The 15,586-nt window shown below is 41.8% G+C and overlaps 1 protein-coding gene across 2 annotated transcripts in view; it reads right to left on the bottom strand.

The window, feature by feature from the left end:
• Nucleotides 1-15,586, bottom strand: part of LOC110499532 (heparanase 2) — a 229,610-nt gene that overhangs the window by 63,315 nt on the left and 150,709 nt on the right. For both annotated transcript variants that reach the window (XR_016489499.1, XM_036956206.2), the window contains exons 4-5: nt 5,844-6,017; nt 2,633-2,804 (exon numbers count right to left, since the gene is read on the bottom strand). Coding sequence is in view for 1 of the 2 variants with exons in the window: in XM_036956206.2 (XP_036812101.2) it covers nt 2,633-2,804; nt 5,844-6,017 (346 nt within the window). In the remaining variant the exon portion in view is untranslated. The remainder of the gene's footprint in view (nt 1-2,632; nt 2,805-5,843; nt 6,018-15,586) is intronic.

Genomic DNA, 15,586 nt, shown 5'->3' with positions numbered 1-15,586 from the left:
TGTGTGTGTGTGTGTGTGTGTGTGTATTTCTAACGGTTTGAGCCAAGGAGTCACAACATAAACAAGACATGTGGACCGGTTAATCTCAACCTGAAACTCTCCTTATTTGGGTCTGAGAGTCTTTCTGGCATGTCTAGATCCTTCTATCTAAACAGCTTGTCAGAAAGGACGACTCTCACCAGTTAAAGATATTTAGTCTTGGTTACATCTTTTATCTGACACTAATGTTATCTCCGTTCACTTAGCCTCTGTTTCTAAACAAACATGTGTGGCAGACACACACACACAAACACACACACACACACACAGAGAGAGAGAGAGAGACACACACACACCTGACCATGAGACAGAGACAGACTAGAGGAAAAAACGGGGGAAAGGAGAAGGGAGAGGAGGAGGAGGGAGAGGAGGAAGGAGAGGAGGGAGAGGAGGAGGAGGGAGAGGAGGAGAAGGGAGAGGAGGAGGAGGGAGAGGAGGAGGGAGAGGAGGAGGGAGAGGAGGAGGGAGAGGAGGACAAGGGAGAGGAGGAGAAGGGAGAGGAGGACAAGGGAGAGGAGGAGAAGGGAGAGGAGGAGAAGGGAGAGGAGGAAGAGGGAGAGGAGGAGGGAGAGGAGGAGGAGGGAGAGGAGGAGGGAGAGGAGGACAAGGGAGAGGAGGAGAAGGGAGAGGAGGAGAAGGGAGAGGAGGAGGAGGGAGAGGAGGAGGGAGAGGAGGTGGAGGGAGAGGAGGAGGGAGAGGAGGACAAGGGAGAGGAGGAGAAGGGAGAGGAGGAGGAGGGAGAGGAGGAGGGAGAGGAGGTGGAGGGAGAGGAGGAGGGAGAGGAGGACAAGGGAGAGGAGGACAAGGGAGAGGAGGAGAAGGGAGAGGAGGAGGAGGGAGAGGAGGAGGGAGAGGAGGTGGAGGGAGAGGAGGAGGGAGAGGAGGACAAGGGAGAGGAGGAGAAGGGAGAGGAGGAGGAGGGAGAGGAGGAGGAGGGAGAGGAGCCCATAAAGGAGGACCTGCCTGGACCTCCTGCAAAAACTAAACAATGTTTTGTCAAAAGACATTCAGGAATTCAGCAAACAAATAGTTTAATTTAGGAATTCTGTTCCCAAGTTTTCCCACAAATTAAAACATTTTGATGATCGTGTCTCAATGTAATCAAGGTATGAAATGATTGTTATTTTGAAATACAGTCTATTTTGGGGTTTAGTTGATGAGTTTGATTTTCAGAAAGTCTTGGAAGACCATTTCACACAGGATGTTTTGTCCTACAGTATCTTCCTACTAATTCCTATGAAGACGTTCTCTAAACCATCCTCTCAGCTGTTACATGCTATAGTGAGAGGATTGCTAACATTACTGTTATATACTCTGTTGATGTGTTTATACAGATAAAGATTTGGCCAAAACATTTACATCAAACAGATCTATTTTAGCTGCCCTCCAAACTGTGGGGCACGCAGGGTTGGCAGGAAGGGCACGGGGGTCACAAAAAACCCTTTGCCAACCCTGTGTGTCCCACAGTCTGGGAACCACTGTTCCAGAGCACAATGTTTTGGCTAAATCTTTCTGAAAATCAAACTCATCAAACTCCCAAAATAGACTATATTTCAAAATAACAATCATTTTCATACCTTGATTACATTGAGACATATAAAATATATAAAATTGCAAGAATTTATATTTTTTAAATGCAACATTTTCTTTGCACCCAATGATAAAATTAGAATAATTGCAGGAAATAAACTTTAAACCTGCAACATTCCCTCCACAAACAAGAGGGGTGTGAACAGTTTGGGGGGGGACCTCTGCTCTAGAATGCTGGTCTAACAAATCCAATCTTTGAGCAGTGGAAAAAATTCCCCATGTAATATATAACAAATCCCCTGTTTATAGCAAGTCCCAATAGTGGATCTAAGATAGAGATCTAGACAAAGATCCTCTGGTCTGAGAGAGAGAGGAGAGAAGAGAGGAGAAAGAGGAGAGAAGAGAGAGGAGAGAAGAGAGGAAAAAGAGGAGAGAAGAGAGAGGAGAGAACAGAGAGGAGAGAAGAGAGGAAAACGAGGAGAGAAGAGAGAGGAGAGAAGAGAGGAAAAAGAGGAGAGAAGAGAGAGGAGAGAAGAGAGGAAAAAGAGGAGAGAAGAGAGAGGAGAGAAGAGAGGAGAAAGAGGAGAGAAGAGAGAGGAGAGAAGAGAGGAGAAAGAGGAGAGAAGAGAGAGGAGAGGACAGGTGGGAAATCACTCGGCCACCTTATCAATCCACTGACACTCTATTCAGCTGACAGCCTATTTAACTTGACCAGGACCTGGGACCACCAGACTGGAGACCTCTACATAAACACTGGGCCTGTGTGTGTGTGTCTGTGTGTTTGTGTGTCTGTGTGTGTCTGTGTGTGCCTGTGTGTGTGCCTGTGTGTGTGTGTGTGTGTGTGTGTGTGTGTGTGTGTCTGTGTGTGTGTGTGTGTGTGTGTGTGTGTGTGTGTGTGTGTGTGTGTGTGTGTGTGTGTGTGTGCCTGTGTGTGTCTGTGTGTGTGTACTGTTTAAACCATATTTCCAAAAGATGGTTCTATACTATAGTTTAGGACTTTGTTGACTATATTGACAATCCATAATGCATCTATAATTGAAACGGCGTCAGTGAGGCGACTCACCCGTCGAGCAGCAGAATGGCGTTCTTGCGTGGTGGCCCAGTGTTAGGGCCGTAGAGGTGTGCTCGGCTGTAGTAGCGTACAGATTGCAGTAGTGTTCTCAGCATGGTGTAGTCCTTGGCTAGCTGGGTACTGTTAACGGTCTGACCCACCATGCTTCGGTAGCCATTAGGCTCTGGAGAGAGATGGAGAGAGGAAGGAAATTAAAGCAATAGAAAAAGTCATAAAATCTGATGTTAAACTAACCCTGGCCTTAACCCTAACCTAATGCCTAACCCTAACCTTAACCACACTGCTATCCCTAATGCCTAACCCTAACCTTAACCACACTGCTATCCCTAATGCCTAACCCTAACCTTAACCACACTGCTATCCCTAATGCCTAATGCCTAACCCTAACCTTAACCACACTGCTTTCCCTAATGCCTAATGCCTAACCCTAACCTTAACCACACTGCTATCCCTAATGCCTAACCCTAACCTTAACCACACTGCTATCCCTAATGCCTAACCCTAACCTTAACCACACTGCTATCCCTAATGCCTAACCCTAACCTTAACCACACTGCTATCCCTAATGCCTAACCCTAACCTTAACCACACTGCTATCCCTAATGCCTAACCCAAACCTTAACCACACTGCTATTCTTAATTCCCAACCCTAACCTTAACCACACTGCTATCCCTAATGCCTAACCCTAACCTTAACCACACTGCTATCCCTAATGCCTAACCCTAACCTTAACCACACTGCTATCCTTAATGCCTAACCCAAACCTTAACCACACTGCTATCCTTAATTCCCAACCCTAACCTTAACCACACTGCTATCCCTAATGCCTAACCCTAACCTTAACCACACTGCTATCCCTAATGCCTAACCCGAACCTTAACCACACTGCTATCCTTAATGCCTAACCCAAACCTTAACCACACTGCTATCCTTAATTCCCAACCCTAACCTTAACCACACTGCTATCCCTAATGCCTAACCCTAACCTTCACCACACTGCTATCCTTAATTCCCAACCCTAACCTTAACCACACTGCTATCCCTAATGCCTAACCCAAACCTTAACCACACTGCTATCCTTAATTCCCAACCCTAACCTTAACCACACTGCTATCCCTAATGCCTAACCCTAACCTTAACCACACTGCTATCCCTAATGCCTAACCCTAACCTTAACCACACTGCTATCCTTAATGCCTAACCCAAACCTTAACCACACTGCTATCCTTAATTCCCAACCCTAACCTTAACCACACTGCTATCCCTAATGCCTAACCCAAACCTTAACCACACTGCTATCCTTCATTCCCAACCCTAACCTTAACCACACTGCTATCCTTAATTCCCAACCCTAACCTTAAATTAAAACCAAAAAGCTCTTTTTTTTTTGATGTTGCAGCTGGTCTATCTAAGGAAATCTCTCAGGTCTACCTCCAGAACTAAACTCATGATGGTATTACAGCGAGACACAGCGTGTCATTCTAACACTGTCCAACACAAGAGTGTTGGAGAGAATCCCACATTGACCTCACAGCTTCTACCTTCTGGCGAGAGTGCTTGTATCTGTCATTTTGGCAGGGGTCGACTGCACCACATAGAAAGTCATCAGCTGTCAACTTCTCCTTTTAAAAACCACTCCATCCTTCATCATGCCTAAATATTCACCTCTCTCTCTCTTCACTCTTTGAAAGGCTTCCTTTCAATCATGACTCAGAGTCAAAACGTACACATTTGCATGCCCTCTCAAGGCTTTGGCCAGCACCAGTACTTATTTTGTTTTGTTATCATGAGCACTGCCAATGATATCAACTTCTTTACCAGAGCAGCTAGAAGTAAGCAATGTACTGGGAAGTCTATTATACTGTAATTTATGTGCTGTATATATCATATAATTGCTACTATCATATTGTATAGTGTATAGCCACTAGGAGTTATACATAAGGCATTCATAACACCTTTATGAAACCAGTCATAACACCTTTATGAAAGCAGTCATAACACCTTTATGAAACCAGTCATTACACCTTTATGAAACCAGTCATAACACCTTTATGAAACCAGTCATAACACCTTTATGAAACCAGTCATAACACCTTTATCAGTGTTGCAGTATCATTCATCACAATATAGCTTCATAATATAGAAATATAATTTTATTGTAGTTCTATTCTTCATAACACATGTATTCAACATCATTTATAAGGATTTTTCCAAATAAAAGTACCCTCAAACAGATCTTTAGGAATCTATTGTACAATGGAAATGTGTATTATTACTGCCACTTCACTATTCACATAACAGGCTGGCAGCAGCACAGAGTCAGCGGTTGGGGACTTTGTGTACTGAGTGTTTCGTAGCCTTGAACTTTCAATTTTGCAGGATGCCGCTGAGAATAATCAGTGTTATCTTCTTCAATTAGGATTTTTTTCTGTGACAACATCCAAGAGAAGGCGGATCTGAAGTTAACAGAATACCTGAACTCGAGGGAGCTCTGGCCAGGAGCACCATTCAAATGGCCTACAGCAGGGCTGCCCAACCCTGTTCCTGGAGAGCTACCTTCTTGTAGGTTTTAGCTCTCCAAAAACAGGGTTGGCCTACCGCTTGTTTACAGGCCAAAAACATGTGCTCTTAGGGTTACACTTGGATTTGGAAAAATATCTATATATAATAATAATAATATGGCGCCGACAGAGATCTTTGCCTCACTTCGAGTTCTTAGGAAACTTTGCAGTATTTACTATTTTATATATTATTTCTTACATTGTTACCCCAGGAAATCTTAAGTCTTATTACATACAGCTGGGAAGAACTATTGGATGTAAGAGCGACGTTAACTTACCAACAATACGAACAGGAATACAACTTTCCCGAAGCGGATCCTCTGTTCGGACCACCACCCAGAACAATGGATCTAATCCCAGAAGCCGACCCAAAACAACGACGCCGCAGAAGATGCATACCCCTTTATACCCCTGTATACCCCTTTATACCCCTTTATACCCCTGTATACCCCTTTATACCCCTTTATACCCCTGTATACCCCTTTATACCCCTGTATACCCCTGTATACCCCTTTATACCCCCGTATACCCCTGTAGACCCCTGTAGGTACAGTGTTGTCCAAGAATTCTGCTGTATTAAATACCATACATTGTACAATATTTTAAATGCAGTATATAGTGTGGTGTAGTAGATACTGACCGTTGCCCAGTTCCCAGGAGATGTTGTATTTCTTCCCGGCGCTGTATTTGAGTAAGCTGAAGGCTGAGGAGGAGTTCCAGGAGGAGTCAGGATTTCTCTGCAGGGCGTTGAACCCCAGGACCAGATGCAGACCAGCACACTCGGCAAAGTTGTACAGTTTGTCTAGAGACCTGGCTGGGAGCAAACCAGACGCAGTTGTAACTTTGTTTCTTCTCAAAATATTCAAGGTAGCATTCAGTCATACTGTGGCCGGGATAACTATACAACAAATAATGATTTCTAAACATTGAAAACACATTTGGGACATTTATATTCCAGTATGCTAAGTATGTCTGAGGCCTGTCTAAAACAACTGTGCCCTTTCTAAAATCTACACTTAACCCCTAATATTATAGGATATTAACCAACGTGGTGGGAACTCCACATTAGATGGCTAGATAGATTTTGGACTATGGAAATACATGTAGGTACAAACCTATCACAGATTTAATTATTTATCAAAACTAAGTGACCCGTCCAGAAAAATTCCTGTTCCTAGTTCTAACCTCTAACCTTGTCAATCTAAGCCTCACTCATTGTCTCAAATCAATCAAATCAAATTCTATTCGTCACAAGCTTCGTAAACAACAAGTGTAGACTAAAAGTGAAACGCTTACTTACAATGCAGAGAGAAAATATAAAAAATATTTTGAAATAATAACACGATGAGTAAGGATAACATAGCTACAGTACATGTCTAAAGTCTGGACACACCTACTCATTCAAGGGTTTTTCTTCATTTGTACTATTTTCTACATTGTAGAATAATAGTGAAGACATCAAAACTATGAAATAGCGCATATGGAATCATGTAGTAACCAAAAAAGTGTTTAACAAATCAATAACAATTTTATATTTGAGATGTTTCATAGCCACCTTTGCCTTGATGACAGCTTTGCACACTCCATACTACAGTACTTAGTTTATATTATACTACAGTACTATGTTACTGTGATGCTACAATACTACAATAGTATGGTCCTACAATACTACAGTAATATGGAACTAAACTACTACAATACTACAGTCCTACAATACTACAGTACTTTGGTAATATGATACCACAGTACTAAGTTACTATGGCACTACATTACTATGTTACTATTTACTACAGTACAACAACACTATGTTACTATGGTATTACAATACTACAGTACTATGTTACTATGGTACTACAGTACTATGCGACTGGGGTACTACAATATTACAGTACTATGTTACTATGGTACTACAGTACCACAGTACTATGTTACTATGGTACTACAATGCCACAGTATTGTGTTACTACAGTACTACAGTACTGTCTTACTATGGTAATACAATACCATTACTACAGTACAACAGTACCATGTTACTGTTTTACTACAGTAAAATGGTACTACAATACTAACGTACTACAGTAATATGTTACTACATTACTATAGTACTACAAAACATACTGCACTATGGTACTACAATACTACAGTACTACAGTACTATGGTACTAAAGTACTATGGTAATACAGTACTATGGTACTACAAAACTACAGTACTATGGTACTATGGTACTACAGTACTATGGTACTAAAATACTACAGTAACATGCTACTACTGTACTATAGTACTGCAATACTACAGTACAACGGCACTATATCACTACAGTACTATGGTACCACAATACTACAGTACTATGGTACTATCTTACTACATTACTATTGTAATACAATACTACAGTACTACTGTACTATGTTACTACAGTACCAAGGTACTATAATACTACAGTACTATGGTACTATGTTACTAAAGTACTATAGTACTGCAATACAACAGCACTACGATTCAACTCTACTACAGCACGACGTTACTACAATACTACAGTACTATGGTACTGCTACTACAATACTACAGCACTATGGTACTATGTTACTACAGTGATATGGTAATGCATCACTACAGTACAATGGGACTATGTTGCTACAGTACTATATTACTACAATACTACAGTACTATGGTATTATGTTACTACGGTAGTATGGTACAACAGTACTACAGTACTATGGGACTATATTACTACAATACTACAGTACTAAGGCACTATGTTACTACAGTCCTATGGTACTACAGTACTACAGTACAATGGGACAATGCTACTACAATACTACAGTACCACGTTACTACAGAACTATGTTACTACAATACTACAGTACAATGGTATTATGTTACTACAGTACTATGGTACCGCAGTACCACAGTACAATGGGACTATGTTACTACAATACTACAGTACTAAGGCACTATGTTACTACAGTCATATGGTACTACAGTACTACAGTACAATGGGACAATGCTACTACAATACTACAGTACCACGTTACTACAGAACTATGTTACTACAATACTACAGTACAATGGTATTATGTTACTACAGTACTATGGTACCGCAGTACCACAGTACAATGGGACTATGTTACTACAATACTACAGTACTATGTTACTACAGTACAATGTTACTACAATACTACAGTACTATGTTACTACAATACCACGGTACTATGGTGCTACAATACTACAGTACTATGTTACTGCAATACAACAGTACTATGTCACTACAGTACTGTGTTACTACAATACTACATTACTATGGTACTACAATACTACAGTACTATGGTGCAACAATACTACAGTAAAATGGGAATACGTTGCTACAATACTACATTAATATGGCACTATAATACTACAGTAATATGGTACTACAATACCACCGTACTATGGTGCTACAATACTAGAGTACTATGGTACTACAATACTGCAGTACAATGTTACTACATTATTACAGTGCTATATTACTACAATACTACAATATGGTACTGCAGTAATATGGTACTTCAATATTTCAATACTATGTTACTGCAATTCTACGGTACTATGGTGCGGCAATACTACAATGCTATGTTACTACAATACTACAGTACTATGTTACTACACTATAACAGTACTATGCTACTACAGTACTATGTTACTACAATTCTACAGTACTATGGTACTACAGTACTATGCTAATATGTTACTACAATACTACGTTACTATGTTACTGCAAAACTACAGTACCATGTTACTGCGATATTACAGTACTATGCTACTACAATACTACGGTGCTATGTTACTACAATACCACAGTACTATGTTACTGCAATACTACAATAGTATGTTACTACAATACTATGGTACTATGTTACTGCAATACTACAGTACTGTGTTACTGCAATACTACAGTGCTGTGTTACTGCAATACTACAGTACTATGTTACAACAATACCACAGTACTACATTACTACAATGCTACAGTACTATGCTACTACAATACTACGGTACTGTGTTACTGCAATGCTACAGTACTATGTTACTACAATACTACAGTACTATGTTACTGCAATACCACAATAATATGTTACTACAATACTACAGTACTATGTTACTGCAATACCACAACAATATGTTACTACAATACTACAGTGCTATGTTACTGCAATACTACGGTGCTATGGTACTACAATACTACAGTACTATGTTACTACAATACTACGGTGCTATGTTACTGCAATACTACAGTACTATGTTGCTTCAATACTACAGTACTATGCTACTACAATACTACAGTACTATGTTACTGCAATACTGCAGTACTATGTTACTACAATACTACAGTGCTATGTTACTGCGATACTACAGTAATATGTTACTACAATACTACAGTGCTATGTTACTGCAATACTACAGTGCTATGGTACTACAATACTACAATACTATGTTACTACAATACTACAGTGCTATGTTACTGCGATACTACAGTAATATGTTACTACAATACTACAGTGCTATGTTACTGCAATACTACGGTGCTATGGTACTACAATACTACAATACTATGTTACTACAATACTACAGTCCACCTCACCAGTATCTTTTCTCTTCTCTAGACTAATTGAACGTTTGACATTTAACTGGCTGATAAATCCAAGCATACTTCTGATCAGGCCTGTAAAACGCCCATGGGAGTGTGTGTGTGTGTGTGTGTGTGTGTGTGTGTGTGTGTGTGTGTGCGTGTGTGCGTGTGTGCGTGGGTGCGTGCATGCGCGTGTGTGTGTGTGTGTGCGTGCGTGCGTGCGTGCGTTTGTGTGTGTGTGTGTGTGTGTGTGTGTGTGTGTGTGTGTGTGTGTGTGTGTGTGTGTGTGTGCGCGCGTGCGTGTGTGTGTGCGCGTGCGTGTGTGTGTGCGTGTGTGTGGTGACGTGTACTGATGGACATCCCAGCCTGCTGATGAAGAGCAGGTGAGGGGCATAGTTGAATGACAGCCTGCTGAGCAGATATGGCTATAAAGAAGATCTGGACTGAAGCGTCCAGAAAAACCAACCAATCTCTAAACATAGTTATGAACTTGATGTTGTCCAAAAGGCTGTGTTTTATATTTGTAAAATTGCATTGCTCTGTCCACACATGGTGAAGGAATGCCCTCGCCAAAAAGTTGCACCCTTTTCCGAAATGGACCTGCGACTCTCCCACCAGGACCCGAAATTAATAAATATATATTTTAAATATAGAGACAACTAGACCCGTTCCGTATACACCTGGTCGGATCCAGACCCGGTCCAATCAGATCCGAGTAAGGGAAGCAGCAGAAAATTACTTTTTAAAGATATTTTATTAACCGGAGCAGATAAAACGGGAGAGGAGGGAGAGAGGAGGGAGAGAGGAGGGAGAGAGGAGGGAGAGAGGCGGGGCAGTACTGTGTGCCAGTGACATGGGGAGCAGGGAGGAGTGAGAGACTCAAGCTATAGTAGACTAATAGCTGCCTTAGGTAGGTTATTTATCATCAAATCTAATTAGGAAGAACCTGTCTTGGACTGCATGCATCATACTGTGAAGAGAAGCTAGCTAAGCTAGCTAATATTAGCTAGCTAGGCTAACTGAGACTTCAGTGCATGCGCTTTCTGATCCTACAGTTACAAACAACAACTCCATTCAGAATATTAAGTAGCAGCTTACCTGTAGGCTATTGGTTGTTGAAGCCTATCCTTCTCCTTTAAATTATAATTCCCTGAATTTAATTTCATTTTATACTGATTAGATGTCTCCTAACTTTTACAACACACTGAGGCTCTATAGCCTAATGCCGCTTTGAAGACTTATGACTTATGGCAAATAACAAGCTACACGCAACACGCTCCAGGATAGTGCAAAGCAAGAGGAGCAGAAGCACAATAAATTAGACAAATACTTTATCTCTCTACAACAGCAGATTAATGTCTCTCTCTCTCTCTACTACAGCAGGTTAATGTCTCTCTCTCCACAACAGCAGGTTAATGTCTCTCTCTCTCTACTACAGCAGGTTAATGTCTCTCTCTCTCTACTACAGCAGGTTAATGTCTCTCTCTCTCCACAACAGCAGGTTAATGTCTCTCTCTCTCTACTACAGCAGGTTAATGTCTCTCTCTCTCCACAACAGCAGGTTAATGTCTCTCTCTCTCTACTACAGCAGGTTAATGTCTCTCTCTCTCCACAACAGCAGGTTAATGTCTCTCTCTCTCCACAACAGCAGGTTAATGTCTCTCTCTCTACTACAGCAGGTTAATGTCTCTCTCTCTCCACAACAGCAGATTAATGTCTCTCTCTCTACAACAGCAGGTTAATGTCTCTCTCTCTACTACAGCAGGTTGATGTCTCTCTCTCTACTACAGCAGGTTAATGTCTCTCTCTCTCTACTACAGCAGGTTAATGTCTCTCTCTCTCTACTACAGCAGGTTAATGTCTCTCTCTCTCTCTCTACTACAGCAGGTTAATGTCTCTCTCTCTCTCTCTCTCTCTCTACAACAGAAGGTTAATGTCTCTCTCTCTCTCTCTCTACTACAGCAGGTTAATGTCTCTCTCTCTCTACTACAGCAGGTTAATGTCTCTCTCTCTCTACTACAGCAGGTTAATGTCTCTCTCTCTACTACAGCAGGTTAATGTCTCTCTCTCTCTACTACAGCAGGTTAATGTCTCTCTCTCTCTACTACAGCAGGTTAATGTCTCTCTCTCTCTACTACAGCAGGTTAATGTCTCTCTCTCTACTACAGCAGGTTAATGTCTCTCTCTCTCTACTACAGCAGGTTAATGTCTCTCTCTCTACTACAGCAGGTTAATGTCTCTCTCTCTCTCTACTACAGCAGGTTAATGTCTCTCTCTCTCTACTACAGCAGGTTAATGTCTCTCTCTCTCTCTACTACAGCAGGTTAATGTCTCTCTCTCTCTACTACAGCAGGTTAATGTCTCTCTCTCTCTCTACTACAGCAGGTTAATGTCTCTCTCTCTCTACTACAGCAGGTTAATGTCTCTCTCTCTCCACAACAGCAGGTTAATGTCTCTCTCTCTCTACTACAGCAGGTTAATGTCTCTCTCTCTCCACACCAGCAGGTTAATGTCTCTCTCTCTCCACACCAGCAGATTAATGTCTCTCTCTCTACAACAGCAGGTTAATGTCTCTCTCTCTCTCTCTACTACAGCAGGTTAATGTCTCTCTCTCTCTCTACTACAGCAGGTTAATGTCTCTCTCTCTCTCTCTCTCTCTCTCTACAACAGAAGGTTAATGTCTCTCTCTCTACTACAGCAGGTTCATGTCTCTCTCTCTCTCTACTACAGCAGGTTAATGTCTCTCTCTCTCTACTACAGCAGGTTAATGTCTCTCTCTCTCTCTACTACAGCAGGTTAATGTCTCTCTCTCTCTACTACAGCAGGTTAATGTCTCTCTCTCTACTACAGCAGGTTAATGTCTCTCTCTCTCTCTACTACAGCAGGTTAATGTCTCTCTCTCTCTACTACAGCAGGTTAATGTCTCTCTCTCTCTCTCTACTACAGCAGGTTAATGTCTCTCTCTCTCTACTACAGCAGGTTAATGTCTCTCTCTCTACTACATCAGGTTAATGTCTCTCTCTCTACTACAGCAGGTTAATGTCTCTCTCTCTACTACAGCAGGTTAATGTCTCTCTCTCTCTACTACAGCAGGTTAATGTGTCTCTCTCTACTACAGCAGGTTAATGTCTCTCTCTCTACAACAGCAGGTTAATGTCTCTCTCTCTCTACTACAGCAGGTTAATGTCTCTCTCTCTACTACAGCAGGTTAATGTCTCTCTCTCTACTACAGCAGGTTAATGACTCTCTCTCTACTACAGGAGGTTAATGTCTCTCTCTCTACTACAGCAGGTTAATGTCTCTCTCTCTACTAGAGCAGGTTAATGTCTCTCTCTCTCTCTACTACAGCAGGTTAATGTCTCTCTCTCTACTACAGCAGGTTAATGTCTCTCTCTCTACTACAGCAGGTTAATGTCTCTCTCTCTACTACAGCAGGTTAATGTCTCTCTCTCTACTACAGCAGGTTAATGTCTCTCTCTCTCTACTACAGCAGGTTAATGTCTCTCTCTCTCTCTACTACAGCAGGTTAATGTCTCTCTCTCTACTACAGCAGGTTAATGTCTCTCTCTCTCTCTACTACAGCAGGTTAATGTCTCTCTCTCTACTACAGCAGGTTAATGTCTCTCTCTCTCTCTACTACTGCAGGTTAATGTCTCTCTCTCTACTACAGCAGGTGAATGTCTCTCTCTCTACTACAGCAGGTTAATGTCTCTCTCTCTCTACTACAGCAGGTTAATGTCTCTCTCTCTCTCTACTACAGCAGGTTAATGTCTCTCTCTCTCTCTTCTACAGCAGGTTAATGTCTCTCTCTCTACTACAGCAGGTTAATGTCTCTCTCTCTCTCTCTATTACAGCAGGTTAATGTCTCTCTCTCTCTCTACTACAGCAGGTTAATGTCTCTCTCTCTCTCTACTACAGCAGGTTAATGTCTCTCTCTCTCTCTCTCTCTCTCTCTACAACAGAAGGTTAATGTCTCTCTCTCTACTACAGCAGGTTCATGTCTCTCTCTCTCTCTACTACAGCAGGTTAATGTCTCTCTCTCTCTACTACAGCAGGTTAATGTCTCTCTCTCTCTCTACTACAGCAGGTTAATGTCTCTCTCTCTCTACTACAGCAGGTTAATGTCTCTCTCTCTACTACAGCAGGTTAATGTCTCTCTCTCTCTCTACTACAGCAGGTTAATGTCTCTCTCTCTCTACTACAGCAGGTTAATGTCTCTCTCTCTCTCTACTACAGCAGGTTAATGTCTCTCTCTCTCTACTACAGCAGGTTAATGTCTCTCTCTCTACTACATCAGGTTAATGTCTCTCTCTCTACTACAGCAGGTTAATGTCTCTCTCTCTACTACAGCAGGTTAATGTCTCTCTCTCTCTACTACAGCAGGTTAATGTGTCTCTCTCTACTACAGCAGGTTAATGTCTCTCTCTCTACAACAGCAGGTTAATGTCTCTCTCTCTCTACTACAGCAGGTTAATGTCTCTCTCTCTACTACAGCAGGTTAATGTCTCTCTCTCTACTACAGCAGGTTAATGACTCTCTCTCTACTACAGAAGGTTAATGTCTCTCTCTCTACTACAGCAGGTTAATGTCTCTCTCTCTACTAGAGCAGGTTAATGTCTCTCTCTCTCTCTACTACAGCAGGTTAATGTCTCTCTCTCTACTACAGCAGGTTAATGTCTCTCTCTCTACTACAGCAGGTTAATGTCTCTCTCTCTACTACAGCAGGTTAATGTCTCTCTCTCTACTACAGCAGGTTAATGTCTCTCTCTCTCTACTACAGCAGGTTAATGTCTCTCTCTCTACTACAGCAGGTTAATGTCTCTCTCTCTCTCTACTACAGCAGGTTAATGTCTCTCTCTCTACTACAGCAGGTTAATGTCTCTCTCTCTCTCTACTACTGCAGGTTAATGTCTCTCTCTCTACTACAGCAGGTGAATGTCTCTCTCTCTACTACAGCAGGTTAATGTCTCTCTCTCTCTACTACAGCAGGTTAATGTCTCTCTCTCTCTCTACTACAGCAGGTTAATGTCTCTCTCTCTCTCTTCTACAGCAGGTTAATGTCTCTCTCTCTACTACAGCAGGTTAATATCTCTCTCTCTCTACTACAGCAGGTTAATGTCTCTCTCTCTCTACTACAGCAGGTTAATGTCTCTCTCTCTCTCTGCTACAGCAGGTTAATGTCTCTCTCTCTCTACTACAGCAGGTTAATGTCTCTCTCTCTCTCTTCTACAGCAGGTTAATGTCTCTCTCTCTACTACAGCAGGTTAATATCTCTCTCTCTCCACAACAGCAGGTTAATGTCTCTCTCTCTACTACAGCAGGTTAATATCTCTCTCTCTCCACAACAGCAGGTTAATGTCTCTCTCTCTCTACTACAGCAGGTTAATGTCTCTCTCTCTCTTCTACAGCAGGTTAATGTCTCTCTCTCTACTACAGCAGGTTAATGTCTCTCTCTCTCTACTACAGCAGGTTAATGTCTCTCTCTCTCTCTTCTACAGCAGGTTAATGTCTCTCTCTCTACTACAGCAGGTTAATATCTCTCTCTCTCTACTACAGCAGGTTAATGTATCTCTCTCTCTACTACAGCAGGTTAATGTCTCTCTCTCTCTCTGCTACAGCAGGTTAATGTCTCTCTCTCTCTACTACAGCAGGTTAATGTCTCTCTCTCTCTCTTCTACAGCTGGTTAATGTCTCTCTCTCTACTACAGCAGGTTAATGTCTCTCTCTCTCTCTGCTACAGCAGGTTAATATCTCTCTCTCTCTCTACTACAGCAGGTTAATG

The sequence above is a fragment of the Oncorhynchus mykiss genome, chromosome 20 (assembly GCF_057628025.1).
Source record: "Oncorhynchus mykiss isolate SJ-2025 chromosome 20, ASM5762802v1, whole genome shotgun sequence".
Taxonomy (NCBI): domain Eukaryota; kingdom Metazoa; phylum Chordata; class Actinopteri; order Salmoniformes; family Salmonidae; genus Oncorhynchus; species Oncorhynchus mykiss.
Note: the sequence above shows the minus strand (reverse complement) of the source record. Positions and strands in the feature narration are given on the sequence as shown.